The 22,665-nt window shown below is 33.5% G+C and overlaps 2 protein-coding genes across 2 annotated transcripts in view; both read left to right on the top strand.

The window, feature by feature from the left end:
* The window catches only part of LOC134848762 (pre-mRNA-splicing factor CWC22 homolog), a 41,985-nt gene extending 28,032 nt beyond the window's left edge, over positions 1 to 13,953 (top strand). Inside the window, exon 11 of the mRNA XM_063866273.1 lies at positions 13,723 to 13,953. Coding sequence (XP_063722343.1) covers positions 13,723 to 13,953 — 231 coding nt within the window. The remainder of the gene's footprint in view (positions 1 to 13,722) is intronic.
* A 1,916-nt stretch (positions 13,954 to 15,869) lies between these two features.
* Positions 15,870 to 22,287, top strand: LOC134848374 (uncharacterized). The gene is made up of 4 exons (XM_063865785.1): positions 15,870 to 16,081; positions 18,841 to 19,078; positions 21,244 to 21,386; positions 21,777 to 22,287. Exons 1-4 carry the CDS (start codon positions 15,961 to 15,963, stop codon positions 22,184 to 22,186), a joined length of 912 nt encoding a protein of 303 aa, XP_063721855.1. The 5' UTR covers positions 15,870 to 15,960; the 3' UTR covers positions 22,187 to 22,287.
* Positions 22,288 to 22,665: the final 378 nt, after the last annotated feature.

Below are 22,665 nucleotides of genomic sequence, written 5' to 3'. Positions count from 1 at the left end.
GAGCAGAATCAAATATAATAAACATTCCCACATGGAATGAAATAAAAACCTTACACCCAAAGCTAACACCTCTTGAAACCTCCAGCAAACTAGCAACAGCACAAGGATCAACATTAATAAATTACGGAAAAATTCAATTATTTCTTCTCCCCACAAGAACAATGGAGCAAAACAAAATTTTAACCAAACCATTTAAACAAATATTCCATATCACTGATATTAAACATAATATCATTGGAATACCATTTATCTCTAAATATATACCAACAATCAACATCTTGAATAGCAAAATATTAATCAAAGATAAATATACAAAAACAAAAGACACATCCCTAACATTTTTTCAAAGATTAAATAAACAACCACCATTTTTTTCAAAATTTTACCCAATATATAACCAGCAAAGAAAACACTTGAAACCACTATCAGGAAACATCTATAATTTTTCAATCAAACAAGTTCACCAATATGATAAAAAACAAAACAAACAAAAATTTTATATGTCAGATTTTGAATTCAATTCTATTCATAAGTTTTTCAAAATCACAATCTCATCAATAAAATATTTGAAAAACTCGAATTCAGATATTATTTCCTTACATGTATACAACAATACACCTTACCAAGTAACATTACCTTTAGGACTTTTAGGCTATTGCGAAACCAACGCTACAATATTACCAATACACGAAAAAGCATATCGTGTAAAAAATATTCTCCAATTACCAGATATTTGCCAATCCACAATCCTTAATGAAGAATTATCTATAAATAATATAATAAGTAACGAAAACAGAAATACGGATTATTTCACAAAAACCCCATATTTCAAACCTACATTCAACATAAGTAACTACACAGAGAATCAACAGAAATTTTTAACAATGTTTAATTTCCAACATTCACAAATAACACAAGACGAATTTGAAAAACTAGCAAAACAGCTAATTAAATATTCATCAGTCTATGCAACATCCAAATTTGATGTTGGCAAAATCAGCTCATCACTACATCTCCCATTAAAACCAGACGCAGTTTTCAAAAAACAAAGAGCAAGTAAAGTACCAATTCACTTACACGATAAAGTGAACAGATTACTCGACATTTTAGAACAATACAACATTATATCACCAGTAAACAAAGAGGAACAACCAAAAGGCAACACATTTATCAACCCTGTTATCATTCTAGCCAAAGGAGAATCATTAAAAATTGTTCTCGATGCTAGATACCTCAATTCACTCATAGATGAATCAAAGTGTAATTGGCCCATTGAACCAATACAAGTTATTTTAACAAAAATAAACGGAAAATACTTTACCACCGCCGATATGAATAGTGCATATAATCAAATGCCATTAGATGAACAATCACGACGCTTAACACAATTTGTCATTGGAAATCAACAATACGAATTCAACCGCTTATTCTATGGAATATCCATAGGACCAGCAGCATTTTCAGCTTTTATGAGCAAAATTTTTCGACCACTAATACTCAAGAAAAACGCAATCACCTATTTAGACGATGTTTTTATGCAATCACAAACAAAAGAGGAAATGTTCAATTTTTTAGAACAATATCACCAAATACTTCAGAACGAAAATCTGAAGGCCGCCCCCGATAAATCACACTTCTTTTTGACAAAAGTTAAATTCTTAGGACATAATATAGAAAGAAAAACAATCACTCCATTGAAATCACGTATAGACGCTATTCAAAAACTCCAACCACCAACAAATAAAAAGAAAATCCAAGAATTCCTTGGAATGTTAAACTTTTTAAGCAAATATGTTTATAAAATGCAATTATATCTACGACCATTCTATAACATACTTAGACAACAAAATAATTTTGAATGGAATATAGAACATCAAGCACGATTTGAAGAAATTAAAAAACTTCTAACTGAACAAATTTCAAACACAATTCCAGATTCAAATCAACCATTTTATGCAATGTGCGATGCTTCGAACTTTGGCATCGGCGCAGCATTATTACAATCACATAATAGTACAAATAAAATGAACCTCATATCAGCAAATTCTCGATTATTCACTCAAGCAGAACTAAGACTCTCAACTCTAATGAGAGAATGTACAGCCATAATATATACACTAACAGAATATGAATTTCTGATACTTGGATCAAAACATCCCACAGTTCTATTCACAGACCATAAACCAATCATCTTTCTTTTTACACAAAAGTCTAATCCAAACCACCGAGTTTATAGATTTCAACTCATTTTAATGAAATTCCCAAACTTACATATAGTTTGGACCGCAGGAAAAAATCTTGCATTACCAGACACCTTAAGTCGAAATACGCCACCTGAATTACTTACACGAAAAACCACAGTTGAAATACCCAAAAACATAAAATTCTACCTTGCAGAAAATGAAACATCACCCCGATTGGAATGCAAATATGTAGTAAGAACTGACGTTGAACAATCACAAATAAATAATTTACAACATTTCCCACTTTATTTAGATTGTCAAAATAATCACTATGAAGTTGATCTACTTGGAACATCAACTTTTAAACCAATCCCATATTCACAATGGATAAAAAACAACACCCAACAAAAAAGAATAAAACAACACCCGCCTAAAAAAGACCCTTTTCCACTAATTGAAAAAGAAAATCTGACTGATAAAATAAACTTATCAGGACCACAAACAAACGATTCAAAATACACAATAAACCAAGTTTTTGACCTCCATGACCCACTTGACACAATACCCTTATCTAAATTAGAAATCGAAAACATTTTTCTCCCCCCAACAGAAACAATTACAATTTCAACACTGAAACAATATCAAAATCTTGACCCAGTAATTCGACAACTGAAATCATGGCACAAATATAAAACTAAACCTATCAAAGCAGATTCAAATATTCTAGGAAACAAAACACTCCTCAGATATTTTCGAAAATTCAACAATACAACAATTAACGAAAACACAGACCTTCTAGAATACAAATTAAATGAATCTACAGTTCCCTGTCTCCCTTTAAGTATGATTCTTATAGCTTTTAATATTTCACATACACAAAATATTAAAGGACACTCTGGATCAGAGAAAACATATTCAAATTTTATACAAAACTTTTATTTCCCAAATGCACCAATTTGGATAAAAGTACTATGCAATGACTGTATAGTATGTCAACTAAATAAACCTTACCCAAATCAAAAACAAATAGCACAAAAACAAGATTTTAAAGGACAAAGTTTGTACTTTAATCATCGTATCTCATTTGATACCAAAGGACCAATTTCACCCTCATCCGAAGGAAACTCCTACATTATGGTAATTGTTGACGCATTTACACATTATGTAGCACTTAACCCAGTACCACATTGTAACGCTTATTACGCTTACACAACACTCTATGAACACTGGATAGCAAAATTCGGACTACCAGAAATTTTAGTTACAGACAACGGTACAGAATTCATAAATAATGAAATCATCACACTATGTCATTTATATAACATTAAACACAAACCACGTACATCTCACGCACCTTGGACAAACGGCTTAGTCGAAGGTATGAACCGTTCATTACAAGAATATCTCAGATGTATCATCAATGGAAATGATACAAGATATACCGAATGGTCAGCAGATGTAAAACTATTTCCCTTAGCATATAATTCACAAATCACGACAACTTTAGGAATGTCACCATATCAAATGGTTTTTAACCAAAAGCCACGCAAACCAATAATGTTTACAGCAAACTCTCATAAAAACGCACAAGGTTATTGTCAACCAAATAAAGACTCAATTTGTTATAACCTACCATTACATACACACGATGAAGATCATTTTCATCACCCACAAATTCTTAAATTAGCCTCCGGTACACACACCGAATGGATTTTAAACAGAGATAAAAAACACAATGAAATTTACCTAAAGGTAACAAAAAAGTTGTTACAAAGGCAAAATATTAATGAACAAATAAATTCACGCTTTACACCAGCCTCCGATTTAAAAATTGGAACACTTGTTTTAATACCCAATTTTAATACTCAAAAATGAATTTCAAAAAAGTTACAACCCCTTCGTAAAGGACCATACCAAATAATTGCAAAACCCACTGATGTTACATATAAAATCACCGACTCAGATAAAAAAGAAATCGTTCAACACCGAAATAACCTATTACCTTATTATCCAAAAGAATACGCACTCCGCGAACTAACTCAATTATATTCTTTTACAGGTTTAAAAGTTATTCAAAATAACCCACATACGGACACCATAACAAAGGAACAAAATGATATTCACCTCGGAAATCAAAATACAAAATCAAACACCACAAAAAACAATACAAAAAATCTCGATCAAAATACATCTCAAAAAGAAAGAAAAAATAGAAAAATGACAGAACAAATAATACCCCAAAAACAAATCGACAAATCAGAACATAGAGAGTCTTCACGACTTAGAAATCAACCACGTAAAAATTATAAAATATTCATCCCACAATCTAAAATATTAAAGAAAGTTGAATTTCAAAAACAACCTTAAATTCTACATTTAAAACTCTTTGCACCTCTGAAACATTTCACACTTTCATTTTTCAAGATAACATGCTGATAAACACGCAGCGATTCTAGTTCAAAATTAGCCAATAGGATTCATTCAATCCGTCACCTTCTATAACTTTAACACAAACCAACTAGACGAAAAATATTAAACTCCAGGCATATCTATAACTATAACTCTACGACCTCCAGGTCAAAAATAAGCAAACCACTCCAACTTGACAACTAAAATAAATATCTCCATAATATCATAACCCTCCCTTATCTAATAAACCAAAGATCAACAATATTTCCCCAACTCAGCCCTCAAATACCCCCCAAACAAATATGTTAAATTAGCCTAAAGTAAAAGAACGACCATTTTATTTAGCCTAAAGTATAAAAATCTCAAAAATACCCCAGATCATTTGACAAATGAAAATAAAGACAAAGAAGACCTCCCGATCACCATAAAAATTGCCCCCAACAATTTTTTACGAAACTCAACCCACTTGTCAAAAAACTAATAAATAATCCGACCACACTTGAAAATTGCCCCAAACAACAAAAAATATTCGATCACGAAGCCATTTCTTAAATGCTCTTCTATCAAACAGTCACTAAAATTATCACAAACCTCAAACAATTTTTTACGATACTTGAAACTTTCATAATATTTCTTTTTGATATCCTTGAATCTTTTCTAATACTCTTAATCATTTTTTGTAATATTTTTTTAATTTTCTACACTATATTCGAACTATTTCTCCAACTTTCAAAAACCCTTGATTATATACACAGGTACGATTTATAAAATTGTCTAAATGATACGAACTATTTTCAGTAGAACTGATATTTTTCTACTATTTGTAATTTTCATAACATTTCTATCATCCCTCATTTTGACTATATGCAAATGTATAAAGAAAGCAATCATCACATTCGCTCTAGCAACAATCCTCCTAATTCTTTTCTTAGAAGAATACTTTAATAAACATTAACTTTTTCAATAAAAGAATAGACCAAAAAGCTATCAAAAATTGCTACCCAAAAGTCACCAAGTCAGTCTTCACCGACATCATCCCAAGATAACCCAACAACACCTTCAACTACCAATAATCCTCAAACATCTACACGAATTTCCTTTCAAGATAACCCATACACTTTTGAAGAACGACACGCTCGTTTATCAGAACCACTAGAACCAGCTCAACGACAAGCACCTCTAAGCGAACCAACATATAACTTATACCCAACACTACCACAAGAATTAAGTAGAATAAGAAATCCTAGTCAAAACCAAAATACAGTCGAAATAAATAGACAAATTATACATCCTCGACGGAACAAGAATTTTCTAACTCCCCGAGTTCATTTTGATATACCTCAATCCCCATCACAAAACACTCCAGAAAACCCCATTGGTATATTACCAGAAACCCCTACGCTTCTTTCACAACGTAGCACCTCAAGCCTACCATCAGATTACTTAGGTTCAACACCAACATCTGAACAAATACGTGAAAATCCCTTTAACCCCCCAAACCAGGCATCACGACTACCATATTGGACAAAACATTCATTTACACAAGGTGAATTAAATTTAGTCAATGATCCAATAGATATTTCTACGGATACAACAACATCCTCATCACTACCAGAAACATTATCACTACCATCAACACCATCAATAAGCCAGATTTCACCACCACCTTTTAACTTAAATTTTCCAAATAATCTCGACGCCAGATATCGAGAACAATCATCAACAAATATCCCTTTAAGACTAGATTGGAATACATTTACAGCCCCTCCACCATTATTTGGACAACATCTAGAAAGTAATCGCCTCCACAACTGGGCACTTAATAGATTACAATACCGACAAGACATTCACGACGATATCCGTGATCACAATATCCAAATACTCCAACAAAACAGTTTACAATTAAAGTTTGAAATCACAGTTAAATTAAACAACATTACTCAACATCCCTACCCATTAAACCCACCAAACATAACAGCTCAATCACTACCACCACCATTTATAACCACTGAAGTAATATATAAATACGACAGATATACCAAAAACACAATTGGTTACATCACATTTTATAACCCATACTCAGGATTATCATACACATGTATATTCTAAAATTATTAATTTTTCTCCAACTCCTTTTTCTAGTAATCTCAAATCAAAACATAAACCCTTCTCCCCGCACAGGACCCCAAGATTTATTAGTAACACATTACGATTGTGAAGAAAACGAACAAAAAACACTACACAAGTATGCAATAAATCAAGTATCACAGTGCGAAACAGAACCCCAAGCCATAGAAACTACAAATGTCATAGCAACACTTTATTCAAAAGCCCGAGCAACTACAGTTATAGAATATAAATTCACAGCAACATTTTCTGAAAAGAAAGTACATTGTTCACAAGTCTCAAACGGAAATAAAAACCGACTTGACCATTAATCATTCTACCAGAGTAATATAGAACGACTTTTACATCTCAATCCCGAAGATTGTAAAAACGAGTTACTCCGACTAACCATCACCAAAAATAAAAACACAGATAAAAATTTAGTATATTTCCAAGTTTTTTCAGATTCTGTACATCAAGCAGAACTTGAAAGATATCAAGGACATATAAAATTAGATGAAAAATACCCATACAACGGCGCACACGGACGATTAACCTATGACATACACGATAAACACTGGATACCACACATTGGTATAAATGACCCATCAAACTGCAAAGCAGACACAAAAAATAAAGGATACCAAGAAATAAAGTTTTTCGATTGGAAAATACAACTCGAAAAAATACAACTCACACGAGATTTATCAGACAACACAATGATTTACCAAGGAATTAGATTACCTTGTAAAAACGACCAAGGTTATTGCGACCCTACAACCAGAACACAAGCAACAATTGTTTGGTTCCCCGAAGACACATGTACAACATTTCAAGTAGCAAAAATACACGCTCGTATGACAAAATTTCACGAAAAATATTTTATACAATCAATACCATATGAACATGTAAATCCATTACGCAAAATAAGTTCAAATTTTCGAAACATTCATAATATAGAAAATAAATTAACACGTTTTCAAATATATCAAGAAACAGAACTTGCATGTAAGTACAGAAACCCACTTCACAAAACACAATACTCTGAAATATTAGTTGAATACGAAAATGGATTCGACATGACCACTGGAAAAATAAAAGTCGACCCATACGCCACAAGTCATCCCCTAAACGAAGGAACATCATATATACCAGTTAATTTTCAAAAGAATACAGGTCAACCTGGTGGACATTTAAAACCCCAAAACGATCAAAGCACACGTTTACAAGAACTATCACTAATGAATAATACATATTTTGGTAATATCCACTATGATATTCACTTAGATATGAAACTAGACTACACGATTAGCCGAATTTTTCAAGAAATGCCACTCTCCGAATTAGAAACATTACACCAACTATGCGAATTAGAGAGAACACAAATATTACAATCACTTGCACTAGCAGTATTAAAAATACCCTACGCAGGATATTTACTATCAGGAAATAGATCAAATTTTTTAGACTATGAAGGAAACATCTTATGGTTTTATACTTGTACTAAAAAAGTATCACCACTATACGTTTTTGAAGATAAACGATGTTATAAAAGAATCCCTATCTTTTATAAGAATAAAGTACATTTCGTTGACACACTTTCACGAAGAACCTATTTCTGGGATACAGCAGTTCCATGTGGATCAGAAAATAGCCACAACGTAGTACAACTAAACCCTGATGAAGATAAATATTACCTTCTCACCCCATATCCCACATTACTGCAATCACTCAAAAAATTTTCACCAGAAAGCATTCGCGCTATCGCTCGAAACCCAAATATAGACTTACAATCAATAGGAATATACTCAAAATCAGATATTCAACATCACATTAGAACACAACAATTCCAGGAATTATTAACACAAATGGACACAATACAAAGACAATCAATTGACCAAAACTTACGCAAACTTGCCGAAACCGCAGGATTTGCAGACATCTATACGCAAGACTATAGCGGATATTTTAAAGACATTAAAGATTATATATATCTAAACGGTGAAAAATACCGTCCCCAAGATATATCACCTATCAATATTTTTAGCTTTGTTACACTCAAGAATGAAATTCTTGATTTTCTAGGATGGCCCTACTACATCTTAGAAAAACTAACTATTTTATACGCAATGTTTAACTTTATTGGATTTCTTTTTTCACTCTTAAAAGGAATCTATAACACATGTGCTATACACACACAAGTCAATCGACAAGCAAGTGTAGCACGCATACTATTTGCAGGATTTTTTGGAATATTTTCTACATCTATAAACAAAATTCTTTTAGACGCACAAATAAAAGAATATAACACAAAAATAGCAACAAGACAGAACACATACGACGAAGAACATAACAATGCAGACACAACACCAACAGCACCACAGTTACCACCCCTACCACATAACCATCCATTATCCCTAGTCCCACGTAATTTTCGAAATTTAGCCATAACACATAATAATTTTAGACCAACCATATCACAAAGTCCCATTCAACATATAATGCCACACCACTCACAAGATGAAAATACTTATGAACAAATTATAGAACAACCCCATACCACCGCTTTTCAGTCTCAAAATAATAATTTTTTTAGCCCACGATGAGCCGACAACTTGGATCCCTACACCGATCAAATTCCCACCCAACCAACCTCACCACTACAATCCCAATAATACCACTTTTTGCTTTTCCGCCACCCGATTTCCCATCCAGTAATGTAACATCCGGCATGAATTCCGATACTAACTCACACATCTCAGTTTTATACTCCATATCACAACTCAATAACCCGAATATTGAAACCCCCGATGAATTTGCCGACTCCGAACCATCTCCATCAAATAATTTCCACACCAATCCCTTAAATTTTTCCCAACCCCCTTTTCAACCCATATTACCAAATAACCCTGACCCAACCAATTCTACACCCTCTTATGCTTCCCAAGTCACTCCAACCTACTCCTCACTTCACTCAAACCAATCATCTCATTCTTCAGACACCCCCCGAATCTCCCCAGAACTAGATAATTTCATTACCTTACAACAACAATCCTATCACCTTGACACCCCAACCATAAACCAAATCTCATCCACAATAGATTCATCCAACCCCCTACCCCTACACCCTCTTCAATTTATACTGATTCATTAGCACCATCATTCACAACTACTGTATCTTCACTCAGCACTAATAGAGCTTACCGCACTTTTAAAAGGAAGTTCCCCAACCATCCTTTCCCAGCGAAACCAGGAACAGCCCGTGAATACATCAACCATCCACAACACACTAACACAAAAGAATTTTTAGCTATCACCTTACCCTCATTTCCACAATACACCTTAAACACCCCTCATGACACTAACGAGACACGTAACTTTGTAGACGAATACGTTTTAATGCCTACCCTTCCTTGGACCTCATATTATCATTTTACAAATCCCCTTTGCTTACCTTTATCTAACACTCATATCGATATAGAACGAAATATGGACATGCTATATCGACTCACTACACCACTAACACCTAGACAATTTACTTACATTGGATACAAAAAATCACTAAAAACACACACTGCACCCCGAGCTAATGAATATACACTAGAATATTACGACCATAACATCATCAGAACTAACCAAGATCAATTCTTAGACGACGATCGCTTCGCTAACCCACAAATCACCGAGAAATTTTTCATTAAAACACCATATGTATTTACACTAAATATCTTCGATCGCAAGTTTGACCACATTATCTCAGAAGCACTAACAGACACGCAAGCCTACGAAAGTTTTAAAGAACGCTTCCAAATATTTTCACTAACCTTTCATTTCCTTGCACCACATGAAAGAGATTTGCACTGCTCACACGATATTATGTTGCGCACTAAACAAACACACACATATACTTATTATCGTTTCATCCAAAATCACTTTGACCTACACACTCCCTCCAGACAACCACACCATCGTTTTCAATTCATCAATTCCAAATACACCTCACCATTCTTTCTTAACTTCACATATTGCATTAAAGATACTAACCTTCATGGTATTCCCGACCCTTCCTCATCCCACACGAGTTTGTACAACCTATAGAAATCCCCATTTTAGAATTCATCCGTAACACTAAATTCAACCACAAATTATATAATCTAATCCAAAACACACCTTATGAATTTGCAGTTGGCACTGAAGAACTAACCACAATTAAGGCACTTCAATTGCTTTGGCCACTGCTTCAAACTAAAAATATCATCCGCATATTAGCCAAACTACTAACAACTTCAGATCTCATTCACGACATTTTCCCCCACGGTTTCTTCCCCGACGACTAACAGGTAAGTATGAATTATACATATTACTAATTAATTCAAACATTAGAAACTCACCATTCTTTATCCATGTTTTCTTTAGAAATTTAGCCTTCATCCAACGATCATCTGAAAAATTCACAAAAGAAAAATAAAAAATAGCAAACTACTTCAAAACTGTTTAAAACCCTATTAAATTTTTGCACCAACAATTAAATAAATATAATACCAATGCAGTAAATTAATTTATAAATTTTTCCCCCACCAGCAGTAAATCTAATAATGATGAAAATTTGTAACTTAATTTCCCCCAACAACTAGCAGTAAAATTAAAATTCTATGTAGTAAATTCATAAGAAGCAAAAGCAGTACTGACCTTTTGATATTCTCATTCACTCGCATAAGAATTCTATCCACACTCGCACAGCTCGCCCACGAAGAATTGTTTAAAATAATGAATTTCAGTTTCAAGCTTTCACACTCGATAACTCTAACACAAGATAACACGTTTCAAACTTTCCTTTAACCCGGTTGGAAAGGAATTATATACTAAACAAAACTAACCAATGCAGCTTACTAAACACCACAACACATAGCATAACAGCATGACTAAGAAAAGGAAACCAACGGTACCCAAACCGGATAAACCCAGTTTAAAACTGGATAATTTATTCTTTTGAAGACTATTATAAAGTCTAAGAAAGAAATAATAAAACACAAAAAAGTCGAAAGACAAACCCATACCACAAACAATTTGATTTTTGAAAAAAGGACACAACCAACAAAACATAAGAAAAACCACAACAAACCCAACATAAAACGTTGTCACATAACAGGACCTCTCACAAAAACCGCATGCAATCATACTCCCACTCCTGGCCTAACCCACCAGGAAGGACGTCCTGAGCATGCTCTATAGCCGGCCTAACCCACCGTGCTACATCCACGCTTTGTGACCACACTCCTATTTTTAATAAGAGCTACTCAAGGGTGAGTAACTCTTCAAAATAACTGAACTAAAACAAAAAGCTTTTGTGAAAACAACTAACTAAAATCATAATTAAAAAATATTAAACTAATAAAAGTTTTATAAAATGTAAATTACATTATGCAATACATAGATCAGAATACAACACCAAGGACGAACATCCAAAGACAAAACAACCCTACTACACTCGAGAAAGAATGGCCAACTACAATCAATATGCCGCCCACAATCACAACTCAAAAGATTTAGAGTACGACTTGACTTCGCAGAAAAGGACTTCATTGAACTAGACCAATGACCACCTCGATGTTCAAGTATACGTACAGATCCGAGTAACCAGGCATCCCCACCACGCACAATCTCCACGCCATTCCCAGACAAGGTCAAACACAAAGAAATTCTCACCAATGAAACAGAAAAACCTGACATAGCCAACCATTCTGAAATCAGATTTGAGTTTGTTGCGAAAACCCAGTCGTTGTCTTGAGAAGACACAATGATTGAATCTGGGACTTCTCTAATAAGAAAACCCAGAAGAAATAAGATGTTCGCCAAATACCAACGTCCATCATCCATCTTTCGAATTGCAGAAAAACTATTCTAAAAAACTCTGTAAAACCCGGATGGGTGGAACCTGATCTAAACTACATTTTATGATTGGATAAATTAGATATTTTACCAATGTAAAGTATTTAATATTAACCAATCATGATCCATCTAACTAACAATCCACTTATTTGTAAGTGCTGAAATTACTTGTAATTTCAGCACCAGAGAGATTTGAATTTAACTTAGAAATTAGTTGAACTCTCCCGAGTACTTCAGCAGCCGCAATAAACCAGTATACCCTAGATCTATTGAGCCTAGCAGAGACTAGTTAAACAACCTGAGACTAGATAGTATAAGAGTAAGACTAGGATCGGTATTAGACTAAGAAGTTGCACGAATCTATCCGGCCGAAAATAAGATAGCGTGACGAGCAGACGGTGTACCCTATCCGAAATTACTCTATGAGTTATACACTTCGGTCCTAACTCACTATTTCAAAACCCAACTGGAAAATGTTAGAAGGAAAAATAAGAGCTGCACAGTTTTATGGGTTATTTATGGACTTAATTGCTTACGATGATTATCCAACTCAAATGAATAATTGAACTACAATTTTTTCACCTTTAAAACACATCAGATCATGCACTCAAAAAAAGTTAAAGTAAATTTACCTTAAAAAATATCGTAAAACACCTTAAGAAATAAAGTAAATTTACACTGCCTTAAGTACACCTTAACTTACCTATAAACACCTTAAAGGTAAAATCAAGGTTATTTTAAGGTAAACTTTACCTTAATTTTAATTTTAATAAATCATTTAAGGTAATTTTACCTTAGCATTTTTTGTGTCTACCCCTTTGCAACTCTTACAACTTCACAGTACTTTGAAGTACGTTAATTGCGCCATAAGCTTCGAAGAAAGGTATATTAAGAACATATCTGATCAGAACGATTAATTTATTCACGATGTTGAATTAAAGTTGATAACATTATGAAAGTTTTAAAAGTGGATTTTTCAAAATTGAAACGAAACATATGTGTTGGAAGTGGTGAGTGTGTGTGTGTGTGTGTGTGTGTGTGTGTGTGTGTGCGGATGGGGGGTCTTTGAATGGAAAAAGACAAAGTTTGCCCGAGTATACAATTTTTCTAAATGCTAATAAGTGATATGATGCAGGTTCTCATCACAACGCAGTGCTACACCTCGAAGCTACTGCAGGTGAAGATTCTGGACGAAGACATGCAGTGTGAATACTGTCTGGACACTTCCACGATCACTCAGAGGAAGCCGTGGGAGATATCTGCCAATCGGCAAATCATAGTTGTCAATGTCCGACACGAAAAAGGGCGCCTTTTCATTATCCAAATTCACTGCACGGTCATCAATAAGCGACAACGTGAAATTTAAAAAATGGGACGGAAACTTTTATACAATTTCAATCAGTAGTTTACCGAGGGGGGTTGCCCTCAATTCTGATTGTCAAATTTTTCCAAAGATTCCACCTTTTGTATACTTTAACGAGATCACTTTTTGGCTGGCCAACATCAAAAGTTATAAAAGCTTTGGCGCCAACATAACTAAGTTTGAGGGGAAAGCGCGTGCCGAAAAAATGCAATTTTTGGTCAAATATATTTTTTAAAGGGCTCAAAATTTCATTTTCAGCCTGTTTTTTCAACAATTTGCTTCAGAAGTTTTTTGACAAAATAGGGTTTTTATAGTTTTTTTCGGAGAGCTCCGAAAATCAATTTGGTCGACCTAAAAAAAAGTTGACCAAATTTTCATTCTTTTTTTCGAAAAACTTCCCCTAGAAAAATTTCTGCTCACGCCACTGGTTTCCATCCATCAAGCATGGTTTTGACTAGCAAAAAAATGCAATAAAAATCCACGCTATACATTTTTTTAAAAACTAGTTAACAATTTTTGCTCTGTTTTTTAATGTTTTACGTCATTATAAAGCAAAAAGATTCTTTCAACTATTTTCTGAATGGTAATTATGATCAAAATTTTGTATGTTTGAAGTTCGTAGAAACAATTAGATCAATCAAAACAATTAGAAAAAAAGGGTTTTTATTCATAAAGTCAGCAAACAAATGAAAAGAGCCCGCTAAAAACAGAACTGCACGTTTACCGGGAGAAAAAATATGCTCATAAAATTCTATATCAATTTGCAGACAAGATGTCAAATATAAAGTTAACAGCGGACGATTTCTTCTTGTGTTTTATGGACTACAAACTTCGTATTTTCGAATGGGACTCTTTCCGAACGAGAGATTTCATGGAGAAGCTACGAATGAACAATGCTTGGCATGGCTACGCGTACTTTCATGAACATCAACTAGCAGTGGCGACCTTGAAAAGTCGAGAGACTGTTCTGCAATTTGTTCACATGGTTCCAGACAAGCATCGCAATTTCACACAGATCAATTCAGGGATTAAATTAAACCCAGGTTTCCAAAATAAGTTTGGGAAGTGTGCTTATTTGCAAAAACTGCAAAGTAATTGTAATTTCGGCTTGGCACCTGGAACCTTGTTAAAAACAGCTGAAGTATTAAGCGATTAAGAAGGGGCAACAGTGTAATTGAAATGTAGTTTTGATCACGCAGTAGGGAGAAATTTCGGATTCGAATCTGTGAAATTTACGCAAAAATCAGGTGATGTGAATGAATGTCAAATAGGGCGCGTCGTGTAATAAATCATATTGAAATTTTTTTAGTCGCGTTTTCAAAAAAAAAAACTAAAATTTTAGTCAGTGTCGAGGAAAAAAGTTTTTGGAAATTTTACTTTTTGTGATCATGATCAGTCAGTGAGGCATCGAGATCGGATCATGGTGGGCCTCAAGTATTCAATCTTTCGATTTATGAGCGGAGACTTTGCCACATCCACCATCGCTCTCCCAAAACAGATATCCTAAAACTGTATCGAGTTTTTGCGGAGCCCGAGGTTAATTTAACCCTTTTCAGGTATGCTGATGTTGCAGTTTCCCTGTATCCCATTATGTGCCTGCGGCAAAGATGAGTTTATAGTTGCGAATATTGGCCGAATGGATGTTTTGACGAAAATGAGAATGATATTCAGCGATAAATGAAAAGAATGGCGCTTTTTTGTTTTCGATGACTTCCGGAAAACAAAGTTGAAGTACAAATTTTGGCCGATTTGTTTTTTTGTAGTTACATTTTAAATTATACCTATTTATCAACAGAAAATAAAAATGTTTGAGCAAATGTTTTATTCGGTACAAAATAAAACTTGTTTTGAAGCATTAAGTTTTCTGTGATGCTTTGATGAAAGTAAAATGCACAGTCTTATCAAATATATTAGCTATACTCAAAAGATATTACAAAACGTTCACTGTCATTTGAAACCAGTCAGTTTTTTTTTCATGGCAGAACTTTGCATAAAATTAGCAAAAACAGAATGATTAGCTCATCATTTGCGACTGGAGCTCTGGATACTGTTCCCAAACTTATTCATTCTAACTCTTTTCCAACATGTTCCCAGACGGTGGCCCTTTTTTACTATGCGGATACAAACTCAGGTCAGCATCAGATTTATTTTGTACATTTAGAAAATAGTGCAGAAACAAAAGAAGGAGGTTATGGCCATTTTAAAGCTGGCATTTTGTTTTGGAATGCGTTTTTATGTTGTGGATGGTTTAATAATTTAACTGTGAAATATTGAAAAGAGTTGAAGGGTAGTTTTCTAATATTCTCATTAGTATGTGTGCCAAAAATTAATTTTACGAAAAAGCTCGGTAAGGGCTGTAAATTTTCTTACGGCAGTCTCTAAGTCAATTTAACTGATAGGTCTGCTCGATTTGCCCTATTGTTAAAACCTAGTTATAATATCAAATGAATTAAGACGAATGAATGAAAATATATCAATGGGCTTATGCAATTTTCCATAACTGCCTTTCTGAGTAGTTAGAAAAAAATTGGGATAAACTTAAATATTTCATTGTTCCGATTATTCGAAAAAGTCAAGACATTTTGTTTTCAGGTGTGTTTTAGTTTTTTCTTCTTCTTTTTTTTCACGCAAAATCAGGTAGGACAAATAATCATTGGAATGGCTCGAGTGATATACCAAACTGCAGCTTTTTCAGTCTTGATTTGAACGACAGTAAAAATATTCAAAATAATTTCTCAGTATCGAGAATAATTGGTCGAAAATTTACAATTTTCATTTCAATTTCCATCGATTAAAGCGAGCAAGCAGGCTTACAAAAACTTATTTACGCTTAGTTCAAGCCATGACAATTTAACTATGAGAAAATAATAATAGTTTTAAAAGTTCTTAGTGCCATTTTGAGAATCAAAAGCTTCCAAAAAATTCAAACTTTTCAAAAGTTTTTCTGCAAAAAAAATTGCCAAAAAACTGAGATTTAAAGTTTTTTTTTTGATGTTTTGTTTTGTATTTTTAGTCATTTTCTACATCTTACATCAGGCAATCTACATCAGGCAATCTTATCCAATGGCCTATATTACTATAATTAATGAATATACCTAACTTCTAGTTTCACGCCCGATTCGTTCATCACACCGCGCAGAAAACAATTTGAGAAAAGATTTTTTTGTAGTTTTGCACAGTAACCTGCTATCCTTGTTTTTTCATTTGTAATTATATGGTTGCTGTTTGCGTCTTGAATAATGTTTGATTCGCTTTTTTTTACTATGTTGATTGTTTGAGTTGATTTGTCTTTGAGTCAGTGAATTGTCTTTGATTTGTCAATGATAGTAAAAAAAAGACCTTTCATTGCTATTAACCAAAAACTTCTCTTATTCAAATTTTTGAATTTTTTATCTTTCTAGAACTTTGTTGGGCTGTTTAAGAGGCTGATCTTTTGCATCAATTATTTTGACAGTTTCAGCCAAATTTTTGATTGAATAGCAAAAAAGCTAAGATGATCAATTTTTCGGGTAAAACACCATATTGTTTCGAACTTCGCAAATTTTGTTCGCTTTATCCGGATAATTTAAATCAGCACTGTATGTTTCTGCTAACAGGAATTTTCTTAAGACCTTTCGGATAAAATTTTCAGATGACTGGAAAATTATTATAAAAAAAATTATTTAAAAACAAGTGTCGTAATGTTCAAGTGTCCTCATTGCATCAAAGCACGCTCTGGCATAATTAATTTTTGGTTTTTTAGAATCACGACCCAAAACTGCAAACCAGTAGCCAAAAAATTATCAGGAAAAAAGCTCTGTCGAAGTTTGAAAGCCTTACATCCAATGATACGAATCTTGGATAAAACTATTAAATGAAATCAAATGAAACAACACACACCAAAACAAAAACACAATTTTTGTACCTATTAGTTTCCAACAGCTAAATTTTAGTGATTTCCGTACAAAATTTCGATGATTTTTTAAAATTTCTATTCAAAAATAAACTGTCTAGATAGAGATAGAACTAAATGATTTGCAGTTGGCTAACAAGTGAAACTAATTGAAGCTAACAAATGTTATTATGCATTATATTGCTCCGGTTTTTATGTTAACTCAGGTATTGTGGCGGCTTAGCGGTTACAACGATTCTCTTGTAAACGGGAGGTTCAAATTCCGCCGGGATTATGTTTCGGGCTTGGAAAACATTTGACTAAAAATCAGATTGGAAATGAATTATTCTACAAGAAATCCTTGCTCAAAAAACAACTCTAAACATTTTCTGGCTTGAGATTTTGCTAAAAATTATGTGTTTCTCGTCAGAAATAAAGATATCGTTAAGTTCTTTTTTGTTTTTTCGATAGACATACCTTCCAACCATAAAAAAATCATAGTGCAAACGTTTTTTTTCACGACAATGTTTATTTTTTGATATTATTGGCTCCTAAAAAACGTTTACAGTTGTTTGTTTTCTGCCGAGCTTTTTTTGCCTGGAGTTTTGAAATCATAACAAGATCTCGAACAAGAAGAAGCGACATTGGGCTGTAACAATTACAATTTTTTAGAAAAAATAGGAAAACTCAATTCAAAAGATCACACAAAACTATCCTACGATTTTTTGTATTTTTAACATTACAGCTTCTAATATTTTTCAAAAATTGCAAAAAACGATGTTAAGAATATGTGATCTTTAAAATGCTCGGTATTTAAATTGAACATAACGACTTCAACAGGCTACTATGCCATGGTAGGTATTTTTATTTAGTCTTCACAGATTCTAAACCTCACAAGCAGGGAAAAATTTCACAGAATCGTTTTTTTTTGTTGAAAAAAGTTCGAGGCTTCACCCAATTCAATGATTATGCAAATACTTGTCAATTTATAAAATATCATTTTCTTGCATTTAATTTAGTTATCATCTGCGACCGAAACGCTGGCATTTTACGATACAGCTTGAAAGACCGAAAGGTTACAGCACGTACAGTACAGCCCTTCTTGAAGCCAGTGCTAGCCGCCAAATTTACAAAATCTATTCTCATTTTGGGCGCCAACTATCAGTATTACATTGTGGGCGTGGACTTGAAAACCTACTACAGGTTCGATTTTCGACCGGATTGCACGTTGGTTCCGGTTGGTCTGGAAATTACCAAGTTAGTAGTAATTGTACAGTTAGGTTGAGTTTTCTAACTTGACTCGGCATTTAATTAGTTTGCTGAACATTTTCATGAAAAAATGAAGTAGTGTTTTACATTTTTTTTTGAAATTTGGTGATGCATTTTGCTGCTATGAGTCTGAAGTTGAATGAAATCAAATTTAGATTGTTTTCAACTTTCAAAACGGGAGCTTACCCTTTCAAGAAATTTAGTAAAACGTTGCAAAAAAACTCAAATCAAGATACCAAAATCTTACGGCAAGATGCCAAAAGGATAACGATGATTGGCTAGATATTTTTTGCCGGAGCTCAAGATTTTTTTGAGCATTGTAATGCAGATTGCTATTTGCGACAGCAGAGGTGCACCGGAAAAACTTTTCTGAATGACGCTTTCTGAGATGTTCTATAAAAACACATAAAACCCTATAAAGACTCAAATCATAGCTGAACGTGAATCAGTGCTTGAAAGTCATACGATGGTACGTTTTTTACGAAAGCTATAAGTTATTTTTATAATTGAACAATAACGTTTTGTATTTGCATGATCTTTTCCTTATTTGTCAATAAATCATAAATGCTGAGCGTTATACTAGAGTGCAGCTTTAATCGAACTGACCTTCATCGAATTTGAAGTTTTTTTTTGAGTTTTTGATCTTAGTTTGAGGTCTTAATTTGATCTTAGTTTGAGAACAATTTTGAAAAAAAAAACAATTCAATTTAACGCTTTAAGGTTCTGACTTTCAAATGTGGTTTTCTTTCTCTAAACAAACTTCGACTGTTTAACTAGCAATGTTTGCCGTACTTTCTTATTTCTTTCAAAAGATATTGTTTTTGAGCTCCAATTTTAAAAAATATTTCATCTGTGATCGTTTTTTGTAAAATGACGCATGTATTATTATTGCCATTGGCCGATTTGGGATAATTAACGCGCAATGTATTTCGTGCTATTAACGCGTAAGAGGTGATATAATACGCCTTGAAAATCAGTTCAAAATGAATTGCGGCATGCTGTATGGTCTATTTTTTACTTTCCTGTATGCGAAATTAATTAGTGTACTCCTTACATAGCAAGTGTGTGTGTGGGGAGGGGGGGGGGGGGAGAGAAAAAGTTTCTAACGCATTAAAAAATGAAACTTCCATTCATCTTTTTAATGCGAACAAACTTCACAGACCCTAACATGCAGTCGCAAAATTTAGGGCTTTGCCCTGATCCAAGAAGTCTTTTTATTTTTTTTTGTTTTTGCGATGAATGTTGCATCAAATTTATGCTAGTTGATGACTTCTTTTCAAAATTCATTTCTGATTAGTTTTGGGCTAAATTATTGATCGCAATGAAACCACTTTGGAAACTTCTCCAAGTTATTGTTGTTACAAACACTTGCATTGAATCATACTTTTATTTTGGGTTTCATGTTGAATCGGTGAGCAACCTACTATCAAAATTTGAAAGCATCAAAGTTTGAAAACATAAAATTTATCAAACAGCAAATAAACATTTTAAAATGTTTTTATCATCACAAGTTTAGCATTGTTATATTATAATGCAAAACATTACAATCAAAACGATATTTTGAAAGGGGCAGCTTTGAAAAGTGATCGATTGTTTTAAGGACAGCGCTTTCGTACATTGCGAGCTCTGCTGAAACGCTAGAGAAACCTTTCTTTGCAAAATGTTTTGCGCTCTAAATGCCATAAATGCGTAAATGCCGTTTTTGAGTTTAAAAAAATGATTTTTTGACGCGCTTGGTTAACTCAAAATTGCATCTAAAATGCGTTTTTCGAGGCCTGCTATTTGGTTTACTTTCTCGCTGTATTTCGTTTTACAGAACCTTTCCCTTTTCTCCATCTTTGAATTTTCATAAAATTATAGTCATTACTAGATCAAAATGCATCCAAATTTATTAGATCAAAATGCATCCAAAAACTTTGAAAAAATCAAATTTTTTGTATTATTTAAGTTTGAACAAGGAGTTACTTTTAAAAATGATGGTCAAGATTTTCAAATTAAAGTTTTGAAAATGCGTAGTTTTAAGGAATTTCGTTTCCAGTTTTGTATCAATTGAGTTTCGCATTTGACTTTCAAGCTAGTCGATATTTTTAATTCCAATGAAATTTTTATGCTAGTGATTAATTATGCAAACCGATTTGCGTCCTCTGTTTTAGGTTTGAGATAGTTCTTGCGTTTGGACATGGTCTGCTGCAGTTTTTCTCCACTGAGGGGGAGGGGGTCGGGGAAGTAGACAGCAACCTACTCAGTCTAACATCTGTCACCTGGAACACAGAACACGAAACGCTATACGCTTCTGGTTCGACCACAATCATTTCGAAAAAAAAGTCCTTCTTAACCGTTAACTTGTCTATTTACCCCTGTGGCATCGAACAGGCGTGGTTAATACGGTTTTTTTTAATGTGAAAATTGAAGTCTTTTTAGTGTTTTGGAAAAAAAAATTTTAAGTCAAATTTTATAGAAAAAAAATGACCAAAAAGCCGTTTTGGGGCATTTTATGGAAAGTTTTAACCAAAACGAGACTCTTTTTTTTCTACCTAATAGGTAATTTCCAGCCGCATATAGGAATGAACAACTTTTTATTGGCGTTTTTGGACAGTTTTAATTATTTTGAATTTTAAAGTCATTGTGGGCAGTTTGGTGGGAGAGGATTTAGCGTGCGAGTTTTCAGTTTCAATAAATTTTTCAGGACGAGATCGGCAAGGCCTCTTAGCTGTTGTTGTTGTCGACAAAGACACCCAAACCAGCATCACTGTTTTTGCGATTCCACCCCTCATTGGAAAACAACTAAATTCCAAAACCATTTTAACCTGCAATCAAAACAACATTTATCTGATCTTAAAGGAGTGCTCGAGGTTCTACGAGTTCAACAAAGATGGCTTGCTGATTCAAAGTGGATACTTTCAATACGGAAATGCTGCTATAAATAGTAATTCGCCAATTGACGCTATTGATGTTTTTGAAACAAAAGAGATCCTAAAACGTCGAGATGAAAAAATTTCTTCGTATCATTATGCCGATGGTGAAAGGATGCCATATCGAAAGATTACAGAAATTTGCGTGATAAACAATTCAAAACTGTTCAATTTCACTCTTTAACTGCTAGTTAATCAATATATTCAGAGACTACATCGAATCACATTTTACCGAAAAAAAGCTTCGGAATCTGAAAAAGGTGACTGATGATTATTATCTCTCAGTGCTACTGATTTCAATTTTTAAGAACAATTTGGAACATTGAACAAAGTAGTGAGAAATGAAAATTTGGTTAAAAGTTGTGTATGTATCTATGTATGCATGTATATATGAAGGTATGTATGTATGTATACATGTATGTATGTACGTATGTATGTATGTATGTATGTATGTATGTATGTATGTATGTATGTATGTATGTATGTATGTATGTATGTATGTATGTATGTATGTATGTATGTATGTATGTATGTATGTATGTATGTATGTATGTATGTATGTATGTATGTATGTATGTATGTATGTATGTATGTATGTATGTATGTATGTATGTATGTATGTATGTATGTATGTATGTATGTATGTATGTATGTATGTATGTA

The sequence above is a fragment of the Symsagittifera roscoffensis genome, chromosome 6 (assembly GCF_963678635.1).
Source record: "Symsagittifera roscoffensis chromosome 6, txSymRosc1.1, whole genome shotgun sequence".
NCBI classification, from domain to species: Eukaryota; Metazoa; Xenacoelomorpha; order Acoela; family Convolutidae; genus Symsagittifera; species Symsagittifera roscoffensis.
The sequence above is the reverse complement of the archived record's forward strand: the minus strand, read 5'-3'. Positions and strand labels throughout refer to the sequence as shown.

Coding starts and splice junctions, on each gene's coding strand:
- LOC134848374 (XM_063865785.1), top strand. CDS start 15,961: ATGATTAGCTCATCATTTGCGACTGGAGCTCTGGATACTGTTCCCAAA. Junction 16,082..18,840: donor CTATGCGGATACAAACTCAG/GTCAGCATCAGA, acceptor CATTTAATTTAG/TTATCATCTGCGACCGAAAC. Junction 19,079..21,243: donor GTTGGTCTGGAAATTACCAA/GTTAGTAGTAAT, acceptor CCTCTGTTTTAG/GTTTGAGATAGTTCTTGCGT.